Source organism: Hippocampus zosterae, chromosome 1, assembly GCF_025434085.1.
Source record: "Hippocampus zosterae strain Florida chromosome 1, ASM2543408v3, whole genome shotgun sequence".
Taxonomy (NCBI): domain Eukaryota; kingdom Metazoa; phylum Chordata; class Actinopteri; order Syngnathiformes; family Syngnathidae; genus Hippocampus; species Hippocampus zosterae.
In genome coordinates, this window is record NC_067451.1 from 13263075 (window position 1) to 13281629 (window position 18555).

Sequence of the window (18555 nt, forward strand, 5' to 3'; positions counted from 1 at the left end):
AAACTTTTGGAACATGTGGTTCCCCTATGCAGCATGTTAGAGCAGGAAAGCAGCACAAACATAAAACAATCTCATCCAAAGGCTAACGCTCCACATGAACTCCACCAAAACAAACCTCAAAGGATGCATGTTAGATGTTTTCCAAAGGAGTAGAAGTGTTTGTTTTGTGAAAATTATTTTATTACAACACTAAAATTCTACCAAAATAACTTCATTAAAATAAACCAAAAGAAAATGTACTCACAACAGACTACTCCAGCATGATGACCTCTACATGTACTGCATCAGGTGAGTTTGTTTGAACTACGTTTTGACTTGGAGATCAGTGCGACACCATGTGGGCAAACAGTATGACTGCAATCACGAGCGAGCGTAAAAAGAGAGCATTTATGTGCACACCAAATCCACTCTCGGCTTCAACATTTCTCGGATGCACACATGCAAAAACGGTATTATCCTGGAATACAGACTTCTCACATGGGAGTGTTGAGGTGGAAATAACAAAACAAGCAAACAAATTACAGGACTTTTCATCTGTGTGCCTACCAGCACACCCAACGAGGAGCTCCCTTTCTCATTTTGAGGCAATAAGGTAAAGTGTGGTATGTTAGCATAGGACTGTATCTTTTTCCATAACTGGCACAATAACTTAAACGTTTAAAATAATGCAGCTAATCTTAAGGCTGAGTGTGGCAAAATGTTAGAACATTAAGTCAGCGCTGCATGTTCCTCCGCGTAAAATGTGAATGTGGAGAAAGCAACCAAGAGCAGAGAGACATCAGGCCACATACTTTCCATATAAAATCAAGTTAGAGCTTTAAAGTGCAAAACAATTGTACAGATTATTTTAGTCAAACTAAAATCCCATCTTTTTCTTTTTTTTCCAGCATGTTAAATGGTACTGAACCAACCAGATGTTTTGCAGGAGTACTTGATTAAGCTCACACCAGCGCAGTAAGTCTCACTGTTAGCAATCATTTCAGTTGTCTGACACAAGCAGAACTAATGACAAACGGGCTGGCTGAATGAAGCAATTCCTCCGTGATTATCGTTCTAATCCTCCAAGCTCGGCCTCTGGGCCGCATCGCCAACTGCAGCATGGTGCGAGGATTGATGTCAAGATTGTTGCTGCTTGTTAGCTTCTTCTTCGTAAGCGTTCCCTGTTCCATTCTGGACGTAGGCTGATCCTGAGCCAAGCCCATATAAGTGGCCGCAGTACTTTGCATCGTCAATGTGATCCTCAAAGAACATCTGGTGGAAACGCATACACTGAGCATAAAAATCTACAAATAAATACATTCACTCCATGTATATACACACACACACGCGCGCGCGACTTCACGCTTCAAGTTTTATGGGTTCAGTGTTTCATGTTTATTTCCCCCCAAATAAATATATTTGGGGGGAAATAATTTTTTTTTAATGCAGTCATATCAGCATCCACATTGCAGAAAGACATTGTTTCATGTTGATGCGCGAGAGAGAATGTTTCCCTGCATGCCGAACAAAGAGCTGACGTGACTCAGAGGCTTTGTCCATGCCAACTCAAAAAAGGCGTGTGATTGGTTCCCGGCGCGACATCGACCAATGACAGCACAAATGGATTTATCCGGTGAGCTGATTAGCTGGCATCATTGGCACTCTGTTGACTGTCTCGCATACCGTATCATAGTGTTGTATTCGGGCTAACGTTTGTTTTGTTCCAGCGATAGCTTTATTTGATTATTTAAGCTGCACCCCAAACACTTGCCACCGCCGAAGCAATGCATCTCGGCTGCGTAGGAGCATGTAGGTCCGCTCGTCGGAAATGACAACATCAACAGGGACACATTGCTTCAACGGCGACAGCAGATAGTCGGTTCACAGCTTTGATCGACACCGAAAGCTCAGTGAAGGCTGAAATGAGAGCCAAAACTGTCAGCTCTCTAAGAATTTTTTTTTTCTGTACTTAGCTCGTTTTAACCATTCCTAGATGATGCACTGTGTTGTGGCCAGTCAGTGTATGGCAGCATTAAAAGAATGCGACTTACAGCATGGCTTGATTGGAATATTACATTTCACCTGTGCAAAAGTAATCAAGAGTCCTTGCTTTTCTGCTAAGGGGCCTACCTCTCTCATCTTGAAGAAAGCCATGCCTGTAAGTAAAGAGTCAGAGCCTGCTTGATGCTGCGGTCCGATCCTCTCGAGTTCCAGCTGCTCAGCTACTTCCTGCAGTCCACCCTGAATACATGAAATGACCAGCCACACCCCCCGGGTCAAAATGAAGCATGAGACTGATGAACCGGGTTCAAGATGTGTACCTTGAGAATTTTGCAGCTCTTCATGAGGTACTTGACATCATAAATGACTGGAAAGTACAAGCGAACAAGCTCAAAAAAATCAATCTCTTCCTCAGGCAGCTTGGCATTGGAGAGAACCTTGATTAGGTATCCAAAATCGTAGCCGCTGCAACACAGCCATACATTATAAAGGGTGAAACGAACGACTCTGGCTTCAACACAAACACCCAGGCCATTTAAAAATAGTTGAAAATAATCATTTGATAATCGACATGAATTTGGCAGCCCATAGACCATGATATTTTGCGCCGCTGGGCCAATGGGAGCACATGACAATAAAATGACTAGCCAATCGTATGTCTTAGTCACTGCTGTTATGTTAAAATATATATATATATATATATATATATATATATATATATATATATATATATATTATGGGGGCTTTTCAGTATACCCCCCACATGGTTTTATACAGAATCACAAGCTTTTTTATTTTTTCGCCAACCTCCCCACAATATCACGAAGAGCCGATAATAATAATAATTAAATGATGTTAAGGAAAATTGTAAATAGTACTGCGATTTATCCATTTGTGTTCATATTGTATTTAATTGAATGATGTTTGTTGTTTTTTTGTTCTCTTTCTCCTTTCTTCTTTCTACATACATTCTTGCTGCTGGAGGCTGTAAATTTCCCCAGTGTGGGACGAATAAAGGATATCTTATCTTATCTTATCTTATCTTATAATTATCATGTCGTGAGTTCCACATCGTGATAATAGTGTATCATGACATTTGGATTCCGTGACATCCTTTAGTAGCCATGAGAACCAATGCGAATTGCATGATAGATTAACCATTGACACTCCATTCATATGTCACCATGCGTCAGTTCAGTGCAAAGACAGGCTCACACATGAGGGTTCTCTGACATGATCGGCTGAGCGGAGGGAAAATTAAAGCCCGGTGGCCACACTTGAGATTTTTTTTATTTTTATTTTTAATATCCAATTATTAACTATTAACAATTCCGACATGTTTATGGGCATAACGAGGGAGTTAGCGTTCAGTGATTTCTGAAATATTTGGCATGTCTTTGTTTTGCCAGATAAACATCCATTCACAATTTGGGGCAAAATTTAAATTTAATTCCCAAACGGTGATGTGAATCAGCTAATTTTGAGTCTTAAGACGTAACAATTTCAATTGTTTTTAAGATGTTGGCTTTATACTGTAAATCCATAAATTTGGACAGACGTGTCTGAAACCTAGCTTTGACAAGTGGGAGCGTACTAAAAGGTTTAGCCAGACGGAAGGTAACCAACCCTAAAGGACCACATGAAACAGATCATGGCCTGCTTTCAGCCCAAATATTTCTGACAGAAATTCCCATACCATCCCAAGTGACAAGTGCGTAAAAAATTGTTGATTTTTCAATGTTCATTATTTCAAAATCCCAATATTAGTTCCAGTAATGTGCACAAAAATACTTTTTTTCCATTACATTGAGCGTACTTCCCCCTGGAAGAGGCTGCCATCTTTCACCTTCAGACACCAGAAGGAGACAAACTTAGCGAATCTATTTCCTCATCAATCCGACTACCGCAGGTGTAACAAATGCTATACATTTACTTCGTCACTTGAGGGGATAGAAGAAGTCGTTTGTGATGACATTTTGCTTGGACCTCTGCTGAAGCAATTGGTGGTAAGCTTGCGAAATGCGGTGTTTCAAAACACAAGTGCTTCCAGCTCATGTCGTTGCATTGTACGAGTTCACCACTAGATGGCGCTGTATTCAATAATGTACCTTTGAAGATCTTGCTAATTCGAGTAATGTACTTTTGTGACAGACAGACAGACAGACAGACTTGAAATGAATGGAATGAAGAGAGTCGAGTGAATACCTGTGAAATGACAGCCACTTGATCCCATCACACAGTACTACTCCTGAAGTCATCAAGAGCTCCGCAAAGTACAATGCCTCGATACCTTCATCCTCGAGCTTCTTGAACTGAATCCCTGCAGTTGTCAGGAGCTCAATAGAGTCCTGTGCGTACATATCCTCCCTGAATCAGAGATGGGGAACATGTTGATTTCAAGGGCAATTCAATTTCAATTTTATGGACGGATACAGTTGTGTAAAACATTGAAGCATTTCACTGTATTTAAACGCCATGGCCCACGACAAGTGTTTTGAGAGAGAGGAGCATCATCTTACATGAGGTTAAACTTAAAATTGAACTGCCATGTCGATGTCCCTGGAGGATATTCCCCTTGCTCATTCATAAAGGTGAGTCCCAGCTGGATTATCTTGAGCAAATCCACATTGCAGCGCATTAACTGGTACTGATAATCAGCATTGCTTCGGAATTCTCCTATGGGTCTGGCGACTACGCCTGGAAACTCGGTGTCCTGTGGAGTACAAACTTGTTACCTAAAAGGGAAAACCACCATACCTATAGTACGTTCTTTTCAAGGCGCTGTACAAATACGATAGCTCAACTATCACTCACCATGGCGATATAGTTGTATTTTCGAATGACATGTCTAATTCTCTTCAGCTCCTCCTCCAGGTTGTTGGCCCATACCTCGCATATTCTTTGGCTGTGATCCACAGTAGCTGCGGGCATAGTGCCACTGTAACATGCAGACAGACAAAGAGATTTTATAAAATGCGGCTCAAAATGGTTCTTTAGTATACTAGACGCGCGAATATAATATAGTACTAGGTGGCGAATGCATGGACATCAACAAACGCATTGTAAATATAGATGATCCTATATCAACAGTGACGATGACATCATTTATGTTCTCGCTGACCTGCTCAGCGAAATTCAAAAATCAAGCAAACATTGTGGAGTGCAGCTGTCTCTTCGTAAGTTGACTGTTGACATTAGCTCGCAACAGCACTTTGGGCTAACTAGCAGCTAGCACACTAAGCATCTGCTAACGTGTGCAAGTCGGTTGGCTTTCCTGCGTGTATTTCATTTCCGCGACTGTTTCTTCTTCACAGTTGTCCCAGGGAAGAAGCAAGAGCGTGGGTTGACGTGAGAAGTCAAGTTAGAGCAGGACGCACACACGATGGTCTCACTCACACTCGGGTGTCACTTGGATTCACTGAAGCTACGTTAACTTACCCTCCCCAAAACGCGCGCTTGTGTGTGTTTCAAGCGTGCAATACCTCAACCTCTTAAATTCACCTTATTTACCGCGCCGCGGTTTTAGCCCTAACTTTTAATAGTTTACAATCCAGCATTGACTTGTTGTCATCCTGCGGTTGCCATCATAACTAACCTACAATCTGACGTCATCACGTAGACCATTACGCACGTGCGTACGTCGCTCACGTACATTTCTCTGAGAATACCTTGACCTGTTCCAGTGTCGTGAAAAAAGAGATGGCAAATATTTTAAGCGAAAAACAGGGCTTCATCCATCAAACACAAAAATAATGAAACAAAACGCCCAAATGACCTTCACGCTGTAAAATACTTATCATATATCATTTTACAAAAATGAAAATGTATAATACCTGTACTAATATTTCAACCGAAGGCTTAACTAATGTATCATGCTATTTTGGAAAATTAAGCAACACGTGGAATCGAGGTAATATATATTACACAATAGGAAAACATATTACACATCATTTCCACAGTTTTGCCACATTTGTGAGTCTCTTCATTAATCACTGACTTTCTGTTCCCCATCCATTAGCGGTAGTGCTCAAGTAATCACAGCCAATGTAATTGACTGTACAGTATCTGTATTTGGTCCACAGCAACAACTAAGCCTAAGTCTAAAGCCTCAAAATTTTCCATCACCTGTGCTCTAACCACTGAGGTACAAGACCTACGTCATTCATCATGAAAAGTTCTCTCACCTTGTAGAACAACTAAAAACATAACTGGCGGACCAAATCTAATTCAGTAGGGTCTTTCCAGAATCAGTATCAATAGTAAGACTACATGTTTACGCCTTAAGTATGTTTTTTTCAGCATGCTGTGTAGTATGAAGTGGGAGAATGAATCGGCAGTTTGCATTTCGATACAACCTAGGGGTAGACGGCTTTGTATTTGTTACTGACTTTAACCCATTTGTTACTGACTTAATAGGGAGTTTATTTGGAGAGTGTAGGGAAGAACAATACATTATATCCTTTCACATAGACCAATTAACAACATTTTGAATTTAATAATACAGTATAACCAACAAGGAATTTCATTCCACATGAATAAATAAATCCATAGACAAAATATTTTAACTTACTCAAATACCTTGTTACTATTTATAATAAACTAGCTGGTTCGCCGCACTCCGGGCGGCTCATCAGCTAGTTCCTGCGGAAGGCTGGTAAGGTGGTGATTCGCCGCCCTCCGGGCGGCTCATCAGCTAGTTCCTGCGGAAGACTGGTAAGGTGGGCCTTCGGCACACAAAAGTGTTGTTGCTTGGTTCAACTTTTTGTTCATCTTCATTGCTTATCGCGAAAATAAAGAGATGTTTAGCTCTACTAAATAACTAACAATTTTATTGCAATGCTTGTGGGTAGACAACATTTTTTCACTAAGATGCCCGCGCGATCGTAGTGAGCCACTGCCTGAGCGGCGCAGTGGTGGCGCGCAGCGGCGCGGTGAAGTAGGTACGTTTTGAAAAGGGACAGACCGCGTGCGGGACGACGCGCAATATATATATAGATGGCATGCATGCATGATTTTATATATAGATTGTACACACACACACCTATATACACACAGTACACATATACATACATATATATGCAGTACATACATATGTATGTATATGTATATATATACACATACACATATATATATATACACACACACACACACAGTATGTGTGTGTATGTATAAATAAATAAATAAAGGTACAAAAATATATTTGCATGCTGGACTGTTCACTGGCAGGATTGTACAGAACAGTAATACACCTGATTTGAAGACACGAGTGTGACACGACATGCTTTCAGCTGTTGACTCCCATCCATCATCAGTGTGCACAGCATATTAACAAAATATCTTCATATGTACAGTGTCTGCAGCTGACAATTTTACTGTAGCCGTGTTCAGTCAACGTTTCTTTTTCGTGCCATTGACACACATTGTGTTCAAGAAGTCGGTTTCTTCAGCCAAGCACACTGACTGAAGTGACCACAAAACACGAAAACAACAATTCCCACATGCCAATCAGCATAATGTGAATTTTACCTTGCATCATAGCTGGATTTTGTTCGACCTGGACCTTTATTCTAATGTTTATTTGTTAAGATAAAGCTTTTCAAACTCAACATGCTCCTCCACTGATTGATGCCAAGTGCTTTGCATTTATTGTGGTGCATTAGCTCTTATTTAGCTCTGTATTGTTGTTATGTGTGTTTACACTGCTAAGATGTTTGATACATAAAAATATGGAAGACCATTGTGAAAGAGGTGATGTACTGCTCTCTCTTAAAGGTGAACGGCAGCTCAGGTCCACTATACCAGACTCTTGATCACTGCCGTTGGAGTGACTGGAGTCGTATGTTTTGTTTAAATCTTGGGGTGAGAGGGTCAGGCTGCTACGTGGTGTCTTTAGATGAGAAGGGCTGATGGTCAGGAAGCTTGACATGTAGTCTTGAGGGGTGTTTGCCAGGCCGAGATCATGACCAAAAACCCAAGCAGTGGGGCTTTTATCAAGGGCGGCTGATTTTGGGGTACAATTCCACACCTGCTTCTCCTTCAGTTGAGAAATTTTCTATTGATATTGTAGGACAAAACGATCTTCAGCATTAAAGCTACCAAGATAATGAAAATATTTACAATTATGAAACTTTTACCTGTTTGTGTGAGGCGAGCAGCTCCTCTAACTGTTCAGTTTCCTCTTGTATGGCCCGCAGGTAATCCTCTACAGACTGACGAGGATGCATCCCACAGTCAAATCGGTTGTACAACCTCCTCCAAAATCTGGACAAGACAATAAGCTATCACTTTCTTGTCTAAGGGATAAAACCGTGCTTCCATTGTTAATATAATTTAAATTCTCAAACAACGCACATTGTTAAGTCTTCCTACTGAATTACAAACTGGCAAACTATTTAAAAAATATTGTCGAACAAATTCAAATACCCGTCAGGTTTTAAAGTGTCCAAACCTTTACTTGCACAAAAAGTTAGTTTTGCATGACAGTTAGAAATGTTCAAAAGTAATTTAAAATCTCGCCGCTACATGTGATGTTTTGACTTTAGGATGGATCATGTCCATTTCGATCAAGTGAAAAATTTGATAAACGGTCTGACATACTTAAACCAACAGGGGGCGGTAGATGGCCAAAGGAGTCCCTGTGTGTGGCTGTGGTCGGGTCTGTACAGAAGGTTAGTGTAGTCTGTCCGGTTTGCCCACAGATAATGCCACAGAGAATGGGTCCTCTCACAAAGTCTGCATGACGTGAAATTAAATTGAATCAAGAAAACATCTAGAAATGTCTACACTGCTAAAAGCAGGGGGGAAAAAAGCTCTTACCGGAGTTCTGCCCTTCCCCGCTGGTTGTTTCCAATAAAGTTGCCATACTGGCAGGAGTAGATGTGGCTGTGAATGGTGATTAGAAACCGCTCATTGAACTCAAAGGCACAGGGAAACCGCTCCATCAGTTGCCACACACACTCCAAGAACTGATCGATAAGAGGAGACACTTCTTTAGGGTCTCCATTTAGGTGGTTGCATCTGCATAAGAAGTGAGGAGTGTTAGACTAGACCACAAGATAAACTGGATCATGCTTAGAAAGCAATCATCAGTCAAACCTGTGCGAAAACTTGTGGCCGAATGAGACCCAATCTTTTTTGATGAGTATCTAATTACAAAAAGACATGTCCAAGTTATGTTATGAGCATGTTAAAATATTATGACCACCACGGAAAATATTAGCATATTGGACGGGAATGGTAACATCTCATAGCTGCAGGTGAGGGAAAACAAATTATTATGGACACAAGCATTGAGACACAACCTGTTGGATTCACCTGGCGCTTTAAGAGGGGCGGGGCTGCCACTGACAGGCGACCGTTCGCGTGAAGTATAAAAAGCAGAATCGCATTATGTTGAGTTAGTGAATACACTCGCTTCGTCGTCGGCATGGCCCAATGGTTATTACCTGCTTCTGCTACTGCTTCTGATACTGCTACTGCAACTACTTTCATTTCATCTACTTTTGCTGCAAAATGTTCAAATAAATGTATCAAGAAAGTACAGAAAGAGTGATCCTTCCATGCTGGCCGACGATCCTTTTTCAGAGGGCCGTGAAAAACGGAAATAACTGAACACAACCCTTACTTACTAATTTATTAAGTATTAAATTAAATTAAGTATTAAGTATCAATTAAAAAAATCCCCTAGTGTGGGACAAATAAAGGATATCTTATCTTATCTTAAATCAACCAAATGGTTGGACTAGCGGACTGGTGTCCAAACTCAGGCCCAGAGGTCATTTGCTTGCCCGTCTCTGTTTTTTAGTGGTCAGCCCAGCCGCATGTCAAATATTTTATTAACGCTGCCGATATCCTTTGCCTTGATTGTACTACTTATTTTCTACACCTGGTGGCAAGGCAAGAGAAGAAGAATGGAGTCTTCCTTATCACACCTCACTCCCTTGTCCACTACAAATCAGGCACCATTCACTCAGACCCACCGTGGAAGCACCGTTGTTTGCTCCCCTTTCTGCTGCGCATCAAGGTTGGGTTAATATAGATTGTTCTTGCTCTGGTTTTGAATATGGCAATAGAACGTATCTGTCGTGCAATACTGCATATCAAAGCCATTCCTTCATTCCACACATCCACCACCATGCTATAAACCGTAGTTACAATATGTCTATTTTACAAAATCGGTCTGTCCCATGAGTCCTTTGATGGTCGGGTAGTATGGATCCAAAAGGACGCAGGCCACAGAGCACACCTGAGCAGTACGGTCCCAACACACACACACGCACGCACGCACACACACACACACACGCACACGCACGCACACACACACACACACACACACACACACACACACACACACACACACACACACACACACACACCCACACACACACACAGGAACATTTCGAGCTGGTTCTTGGGGCATCGTCCCTTAAATTTTATCTTCAGCAAGTGATGACTGCATCGAGACAATCACACTTGGCCATTGCATAATATTCCATGTCTTTGCCCTAAAAAACTCAGTAGTTGCTTTCACAGTATGCTTCGGGTCATTGTCCATCTGCACTGTGAAGTGCCATCCAATGGCTTTTGAAGCATTGGGCTGAATATTAGCAGATGATAATTCCTGAAACACTTCAGACTTCAACCTGCTGATTTAGTTAGCAGATATAGTTACAGGGGAACCACTTCCATTGGCAGTTGGCCATGGAACGGCTGAGCAGTCCAAATTTTAATATTATATTTGTATAGCATGATTGTGCAAACTGTTTTATGTATCAACTCAGAAAGTAAATTAAACGCTCACAAGCTAATTAAGCGGCCGACACAACCTCGGGCTGAAACACGCTCAAGACTGTAGAGATGATCGTGGACTTCAGGAAACATTCTTCTCCTCAGTTGCCCCTCACACTATCCAACTGCCCTGTGTCAACCGTCAAGACCTTCAAGTTCCTTGGAATCACAGTCTCCCAGGACATGAAGTGGGAAGTCAACACCATCTACATCCTGAAAAGGGCCCGGCAGCGGATGTACTTCCTGAGGCTGCTGAGGAAGCATGGCCTGCCACAGGAGGTGCTACGACAGTTCTACACGGCAGTCATCGAATCCATCCTGTGTTCTTCCATCACGGTTTGGTTTGGGGCCGCCACAAAAAAGGACAAAATCCGACTTCAACGGACAGTTAGGACGGCGGAAAAAATCGTTGGCACCGCCCTACCCACTCTTGAGGACTTGCACACTGCAAGAATCAAGACAAGGGCACGGAAAATCCTCCTGGATCCCCCACACCCTGCCCACCACCTTTTTCAGCCACTCCCCTCAGGCAGACGCTACAGATCCATGCGCACCAAATCCAGTAGACACATAAACAGCTTCTTCCCTCTAGCCATTAACTCCTTAAACAGTCACTGACGTAGTCACTCTTCTTGTACTACAAAATGGTACTACAAAACTACTGGTTACTCTAAAATGGTTCAATGATTTTGTTGTTTACGATGATACTAGTGCAGCGTGTTATAGCGGAGACAAATTCCTTGTGTGTTATACATACTTGGCCAATAAAGATGATTCTGATTCTGATTCTAATATTTTGAGTAGTAGTGAAGAAGACAGCGGGGATTAATCTGCAGCCTGACCTTGGCGATAAAGATGCCTGCATCCAAAACAGCTTTGATGTGCTTCAGCCAGCCTGAGCTCCCCAGGCCCTCCAGGAAGTAAGACATCTAAGGGGAACGCAGCTCACACACTGCATTCACAACACAGCTGTCTCAGCGGCAGGAAACACTGAGAACACTAGACTTTATTAAAACTCATTCACTCCCAAAGACGTATTTAGATGTATTTTCAGACGCCACAGATTTAATCCCAGCTCCTCATTTTATATTGACTGTACTTAAAAAGGGTCTGAAAATGGCCAGCCAGCTGACTTTCAGACCCTTTAATGGCAAAGTAGCAATTCTAAAAATCATTCAGTACTTGAGACACACATTTGGATCGTAATTATTTTCACTACCACCAGGAAATTGTGCAGATTTGTGTATGTTCTCGGGGCAATGAAAGGAGGGGGAGAGCAGGTGAACAAGTTCATCATGACTTTGATAACTTCATGTCGGAGAGAGCAAAGCCACTACCTAAATGAAAGACTTAAGCTGATGCTGGAAGCCGGGGGGTCTTTAAAATTGTATTCAAGTATGCGATGGAGGGCAGAGGCTTTGTCTCAAACCTTTAAGAGCTTCCAGGAGGCAAAGAGTTATAACAAGTGGACAGCAGTTACAACTTTTCAGACTCGGAACCACATCATTCTCACGCCCTCAGTTTTACTTTAGGGGTAGGTCACAGATTGTGCACTCCAGGAAACCAAAATAGCTCAGAAATAAAACCCAGATGGATTCAAAGTCTTCCTGGGATCACCGCGACACAATACCCAGAAATTCTCCTGTGGGCTCAATTGAGGCCTGATTGCAGCACAGTGCAGCGCAATCTGGCTGAGTGCGTCCGAAAGCCAAAATTATAACATGGGGTTGCGCAGAGCTTTTAGTCATGTGAAAATAACAAGAGTTCAAAAGATGATGCCAAGTATCGTACATTTTTCCATTAATAATGAAGTGATGACAACATTTCAGAAGCAGCGACGAGTGCACTGCCAACAGAACATTCCCGGCATGAAAGTCTCTGAGAATTCGGGATCACTGTACCTTCTACCATTTTTTTGCTGGCTGTTCCTCATCACATGGATGCTCTCAATGGCGGCGAACTGGAATTTAATGTGGGAGTAGTTGTCCTCATTTTCATAGCCTTTTCCCGCTGCTCGATTCTCCATCGCATTTAACTGCAAAGATATTTGGCTGGTCGTTAGAAGATGAATTTTTTGTTTGTTTTAATGTTTTGGACCGATGACTGCAACATACTACTGATCATTGTGTTCCGAGACAAGAGCCAAGATTCTACCAGTGTTTATCTAGGATCAAATCCAGCTGCAAACGCTGTTTGGAAAATGAAGCCCACCTGGACATACACCGCAATACTGCATGACTTGTATTATTACAAGGCATTCTTTCCATCCATGGGGCTCACCTTGGGCCTGGTGTCCACCACATACATGAAGTCACTGTGGGGATTGGACCTCAGTATGGCCTCCAGCATCTGCTCATCCTCCACGCAACGAGCGCTGAAGCCTGAAAGAGGTTGGCTGCTGCGACAGATGGCAGCCTGGGAGGAGGTGAGAGGAAGCTTCACGTATGGATGCTTTCGCACCGAACAATGACGCCGGTGCAAATTTAAAAAAAAAAACATTTGAAGCACTTCTTCTTGACGCGCATATTAAGAGGAATAATCTTCTCATATCTCCAGTTATTATACACTGGAGACAAGGCCACAAATTATTATTCGGTTCTCCCTTCAGACCCATTAACCAAACTTGTAATGTTTTTGGGCTTCAGACACTGGACTCTCAACCCTGGGAAGTTGACCTTACACTCATAAAGCACTCCCAACTGTTGTGTTAAGAGCTAATCGAATGATTTATGAGCATGAAGGCTGATCAGCATATATGTGGCCAAGATGCATTCTCTCAAGAGTCATCTGGGCCCCTGCGATTCGACTAGAAGATTTTAAGATATTTCATCAGAACGCTGGACAAGCCTTCATTCAAAACCTTCCCCCAAAACACACGATATCATACTTGACCAAACGATATAAGAGCAAATGTGACATCCATAAGAATGGTCAATCATACGACAGTTATCAGTACGTTTGAGGGAAGACATCATAAACCAATCTGTTTCAATTTTAAATACGCGTTTTGCCTCATCGGGCAACTTACTGTAAAGACACCGCTCGTAAGAAGGAATAGGATTTGTTTTCTGTCAATTAAAACCCGTGATGAGGAGTCACACATAAAGCAAAAAGGAAATGCATGCCTTCTACTTACACGATTTTCCTTGTAGTATTATGAAATACTTCCTCTGCTCCTGAACTTGGAACTTCCGGTGATGACTGATGGAGTTGTTGACTCGGGTACAAAAAGTTCAGCAGGGTAAGTTTCACTCACCTACAAAAACAAACAAAACTTTGTTATTGCAAGGTCGACATTAGTATGAAGATCATTTGCTTGTTCGCATATCTCAGTGCCCTGACCTTGTAGTGCTGGTTGACTAAGGAGAGTTTCCACAGGGAGTTTGGGATTCCCATTCTGATGTACTCAGCTTTGAGGTCCAAGAAGTCCCACTCCAGGCATCTCTCCTTCTCATCCTTGTTTGGTTTATATGAAAAGCAATACAGTTCCTCATAATGCTCTACAAGGTACAATCAAGGTGGATAAATGTCAGCTTGAGAAGCTGAATCGCACATGCTTAATCAGGAAATCAAAGATTGATGAACAAACAAACAACTAAAGGAAAGCAGACAGACAAGCAGGAGGACCTGAGGGCAGTGCGGGGTGTGCATATGACTGTTATGAACCGTCCATTGTCTGTAGAGTATATATCATCTGTACGTATCATCCAATGTATGTGGTGTAGTGTATGTGTATGTATTGTTCAATGCGTGTAGCAGCAAGGAGGGCATGTCCTCGGAGACAGGTTTCTCCTATGGGAGACCAAATAAAAAGTCAAATCAATTCAAATCAAATCATTTTGAATCTACCATGATTGTTGTGGTTAGACCATAGCAGTGCATGTGAAGAACCATCAAAATTTTAAACATTTTTCTTTATGTGGCCAAACACAATCAAGAAATAGCAGCCTGCTGAAGTGTAAACCTTAGAAACAGGTCGTTGGTTCAGTGTAGTAACCATGAGCCGGTGTTATCAAGTTTTGTTTTTGTTTTTGAGTGTGAAGGTCTGCCCTAGATAGAACAGACACTCAGCAAAGAATATTATCAGAATATTCAAACTAAAATAACGAAGAAATGACACAAATATGATTTGTAACTATTTAATTTGAAGTCCGGCATCGTTAACAGCCCTTCTGATACACGGACGTTTTTTTAAGGCACCATAGAGGAGCTTTGTAATGAAAAACACATACGGAATGTTTATGAGCAATTTTTGATATTTTTTTCCCCCTCCAATGCATTTCAATGCTCATCGATTCTAAGGAGATGTTTGCTATTGCTGGTCCCTTTCCCTGGCGAATAGCGAGGGGCCTCTGTATTTTAGATCATGTCCCGTGTGTTGATCCAAGTCAAGTGTTTTGTAGATGCTCTGTCTTATTCTGTAATTCTGTGGTGTTAACTGTCATTACAGAGTAAGTGTCAATTGATGCACACAAATGTGGGGTTTTCTTTCACCCCAAGTCCTTTCATGCTTGGTGGCAAGCAATAACAAGCAATTTACCTGGTTGGGAGAGATGCAACAGGGACACGTGTACATCATGGCACTCTCGCTCTTGAGGTATGACAAAATGAAGAACCTGGAAGTTTTTGCAGTGTATCAACAAAGGAGATCCAGACGGCGTGGTCACTTGTTTCTCCACGCTGAAAACCAACCTGTGAAGCACCTGGTAAGACAAAAATACATGAAGAGTCTCTGCTTGCAAATGTAGAGGGAAGAACACTCATGAGATAATTTTGTCTTTGAAATAAATTGGACTTACTCTTATCCCCTTCCATGTATCCCTCGGTAACTTACCCATGTTTCATTGCGCATTCCACCTTCACTCTCCACAAAAGATGGTGTGGGTCGCCATCAGATAGAGGGTGCCCAACCTGCTTCTTTTGGTGAACATTCTGTCTAGCAGCCTGACCTTCACCACCTGGTTGACGCAGAAGAATCAGACAACCATCGTTGCCCCCCCCCCGCCCCCACGAATGACGTCATTCCCATTCCTCTCGGAGCCTTAGCCGTGGAGTGGCTTGCCCTGATACAGAGTGCACTCAAACGCCCCCGGCGATTAGTCTACGTGGCTCTCGCCACGTTTGTCCGATATCGCGGAGTAGAAACCGACAGACCGAGTGACTGGTTTACAGGGGTGAATGTCAGTGGGTGCATTGCGGAAATTAGAACTCATATTTGCGGTTACCTTTGGAAGCCGGATGTGCTCCATTCGTAAGTTATCAAGCGAGCCGCAAGCACAGTCACGCTCCCGACCACCACTGATGATATACAGGTACAAACAATAAAAGATATGTTCGATTCTGAATTCGTCGTCAGTCGCGCTGAGGTAAACACGACAATTTATACACAACCATTATGATGTACCCTGGAAGCTCTCAGTTGCGGTACACCGCAAGGTCCTAAAACCCCTTAATCATTTTCCCTCATGATGTCACACACAGTGACAAATGGCAAGTTTATTTTTATTAGGGTTTTGTGTGTGCGTGTGAGTGTGTGCTGTAACAAAAGAGACCAAGATAAATCAAACTTTTCCTCCACTAATGTGACCTATAACCGGTACAATTAATAAACAATAATAATCACCATCATAATTTCAAGAGACAACACGTTTCGCTGGGGATGCAGCTGTGGTCAGAAATTAACCAGTCACATTAACCAGTCACGTTGAAACTTATTTTAAATGGCAGTCAGCATGCCTGCCATGAATTAAAGTGCCTCTGATTAACCCCAAATACATTTCTGAGGTTCTAGTAGGCTTGTTATTCTATAATACACCTGGTTTTGTAATAACACCCATGAATCACTGTAGGTTTGTTGTCATCCTGTAGCTGGCTTTGTTCACACCTCTTTCGAAGTAGCAATGCTCCTTATCGAGAATTTAGACATCATTGTTTTCAAGTAAATGTGCCTTTCTTTTGAGATACAAACGAACCCCAAGAAACAACCCTCCAATGTTATGCCATGCATTTGGTGTGGAAGCCGCTTGGTCTCTCCAATCTCAAGATTGTTGCACTTCTGATCTCCCTTAGCTCCCGTTCTAGTGGACATTGGAGAGCAGGTGTTGGTTCCTCCAAGAGTCCCACCTTGTGCAGGTGCCGCTCTTCAGTGGGCAAAAAAAATCTCAAAGCATTTCACTCGAGGCATTAGACACTGAACATGGGTTGTCCTGTAAATATTACCACCTGCCCTCGGAAGATTGGCATTTGATTTCCAGCATTGAACCCTTCTAAGCCTGCCTGCAGTCTGTTCTGCATTGTTGATGTAATAATGGCTTGAATTTAGTTTGGTCATGATGTGTATTTAATGTCATATTTAGCAGGGGTGAGGAATTGACTCACATGACTTAACTCATATCACTCTTTCAGATTGAGTATTGTTTTGTAGACCACTTGGTAGATCAGCCATCTGTTTCAGGACAGTACGGAAACAAAAAAAGCAATATAAGTAGTCAGTTAAACTAAGCAGAAGTTATTATCCGACTGATACCTGGCAGCCACTGCACCTGCCCTATCCTACTGCTTTGCATCCATGCATGAAAGAAGATAAACTGTGCTCTGATTACATTACATAACTCAAATGCCTCAGCTCTGCTTAGTTGACTAATCTTTTTACGGGCTTCGGCTAATTAACAATCTGATCTTGTCATCAGAACATATGTTTTATGATTGATATTTGTTGCATCACTGGTCGAGTTGGGAAATATTGAGTAATGTATAAAAGGTCAGCAGAGGCCTTGGACAGTATCTTTATATTGACAGTGTAGCGTGAGAGCCTAAAACAAATATTTAATTATCCTGGGGTTGTAATGTTATAAAACCCCATTCGGTCAGTTACTGAATGATTTAGGGCAATCCAGGATAAACATGACCTACATTTAATCAAACAATTTTGCCTCCATTCACAAAATATGGTATGTATATGTGTGTGTGTGTGTCTGTCTCTCTCTCTCTCTCTCTCTCTCTCTCTCTCTCTCTCTCTCTCTCTCTCTCTCTCTCTCTCTCTCTTTCTCTCTCTCTCTTTCTCTGTAAATATACAGTATACAATATATATATATGGGCATGAGTTTTGGACATGGGTCTTTAGTGGGTTTTTAGTGGTCTAATCAACCTCTTAATAATGCCGTAAAGTCACAATATGGACCCCCCCCCCCTCCCCAACACACACACAAAACACTATAGAACTATGTTCACACTAAACAGCCATCGCTGCATACAAAGTGCTGTACATGGAGCGATTTAACATACACAACGAACAGTAAGACGAATCCGTAATAAAGGCAGTAGAAAGCACCAAGCAGTAAAACCAAGAACAAATCTAAGTCATGCTGAGTCAAATGCCAAGTGAGTTTTGAGGAGGCCTTTGAAGATGGGCAGCGAGGAGGCTTGCCGAATGTTCAGTGGGAGGTCATTCCAGAGAGAGGGACCAGCAACAGAAAAGACTCGATCCCCTCTGAGCCTCAGTTTAGTTCTTGGTACTTCTAATAATGTCTGGTCCACAGACCTAAGGCGCCGGGCAGGTGTGTAGGAGCGGATGAGCTCAGAGAGGTAAAGTGACGCGAGATTATTCAGAGATTTGAAAAGAAAGAGGAGGATCTTGAAAATAACTCTAAAATGAATGGGGAGCCAGTGAAGGGATGCCAGAGTAGGAGTTATGTGCTCCCTCTTATGAGTACCAGTCAAGAGGCGAGCAGCGGCATTCTGGACCAGCTTAAGGCGCTCAATGGCTGACTCCAAAGTAAAGGGCATTGC

General features: G+C 42.2%; 2 protein-coding genes across 9 annotated transcripts in view; both read right to left on the bottom strand.

Annotated features, from left to right (window-relative positions):
• cnot7 (CCR4-NOT transcription complex, subunit 7) overlaps positions 1–5593 on the bottom strand; it is a 256938-nt gene extending 251345 nt beyond the window's left edge. The window contains exons 1-6 of one of the 8 annotated variants that reach the window (XR_007961364.1): positions 4795–4918; positions 4500–4693; positions 4186–4347; positions 2301–2445; positions 2110–2220; positions 948–1251 (exon numbers count right to left, since the gene is read on the bottom strand). Coding sequence is in view for 6 of the 8 variants with exons in the window: in XM_052058226.1 (XP_051914186.1) it covers positions 1117–1251; positions 2110–2220; positions 2301–2445; positions 4186–4347; positions 4500–4693; positions 4795–4911 (864 nt within the window). In the remaining 2 variants the exon portion in view is untranslated. Of the gene's footprint in view, positions 1–158; positions 1252–2109; positions 2221–2300; positions 2446–4185; positions 4348–4499; positions 4716–4794 lie in introns of those variants that run through there. The other 7 variants (XM_052058249.1, XM_052058247.1, XM_052058226.1 and 4 more) reach the window with 7 other exon arrangements.
• Positions 5594–6377: 784 nt separating this feature from the next.
• On the bottom strand, positions 6378–16209 carry LOC127596266 (myotubularin-related protein 7-like). The gene is given in 15 exon segments (XM_052058556.1): positions 6378–8032; positions 8115–8241; positions 8578–8712; positions 8797–8997; positions 9076–9125; positions 10151–10245; positions 11564–11719; positions 12676–12802; positions 13048–13182; positions 13904–14023; positions 14110–14267; positions 15308–15470; positions 15602–15640; positions 15642–15725; positions 15993–16209. Coding segments are annotated over 15 exon segments (2010 nt in total). The 5' UTR covers positions 16017–16209; the 3' UTR covers positions 6378–7636.
• Positions 16210–18555: the final 2346 nt, after the last annotated feature.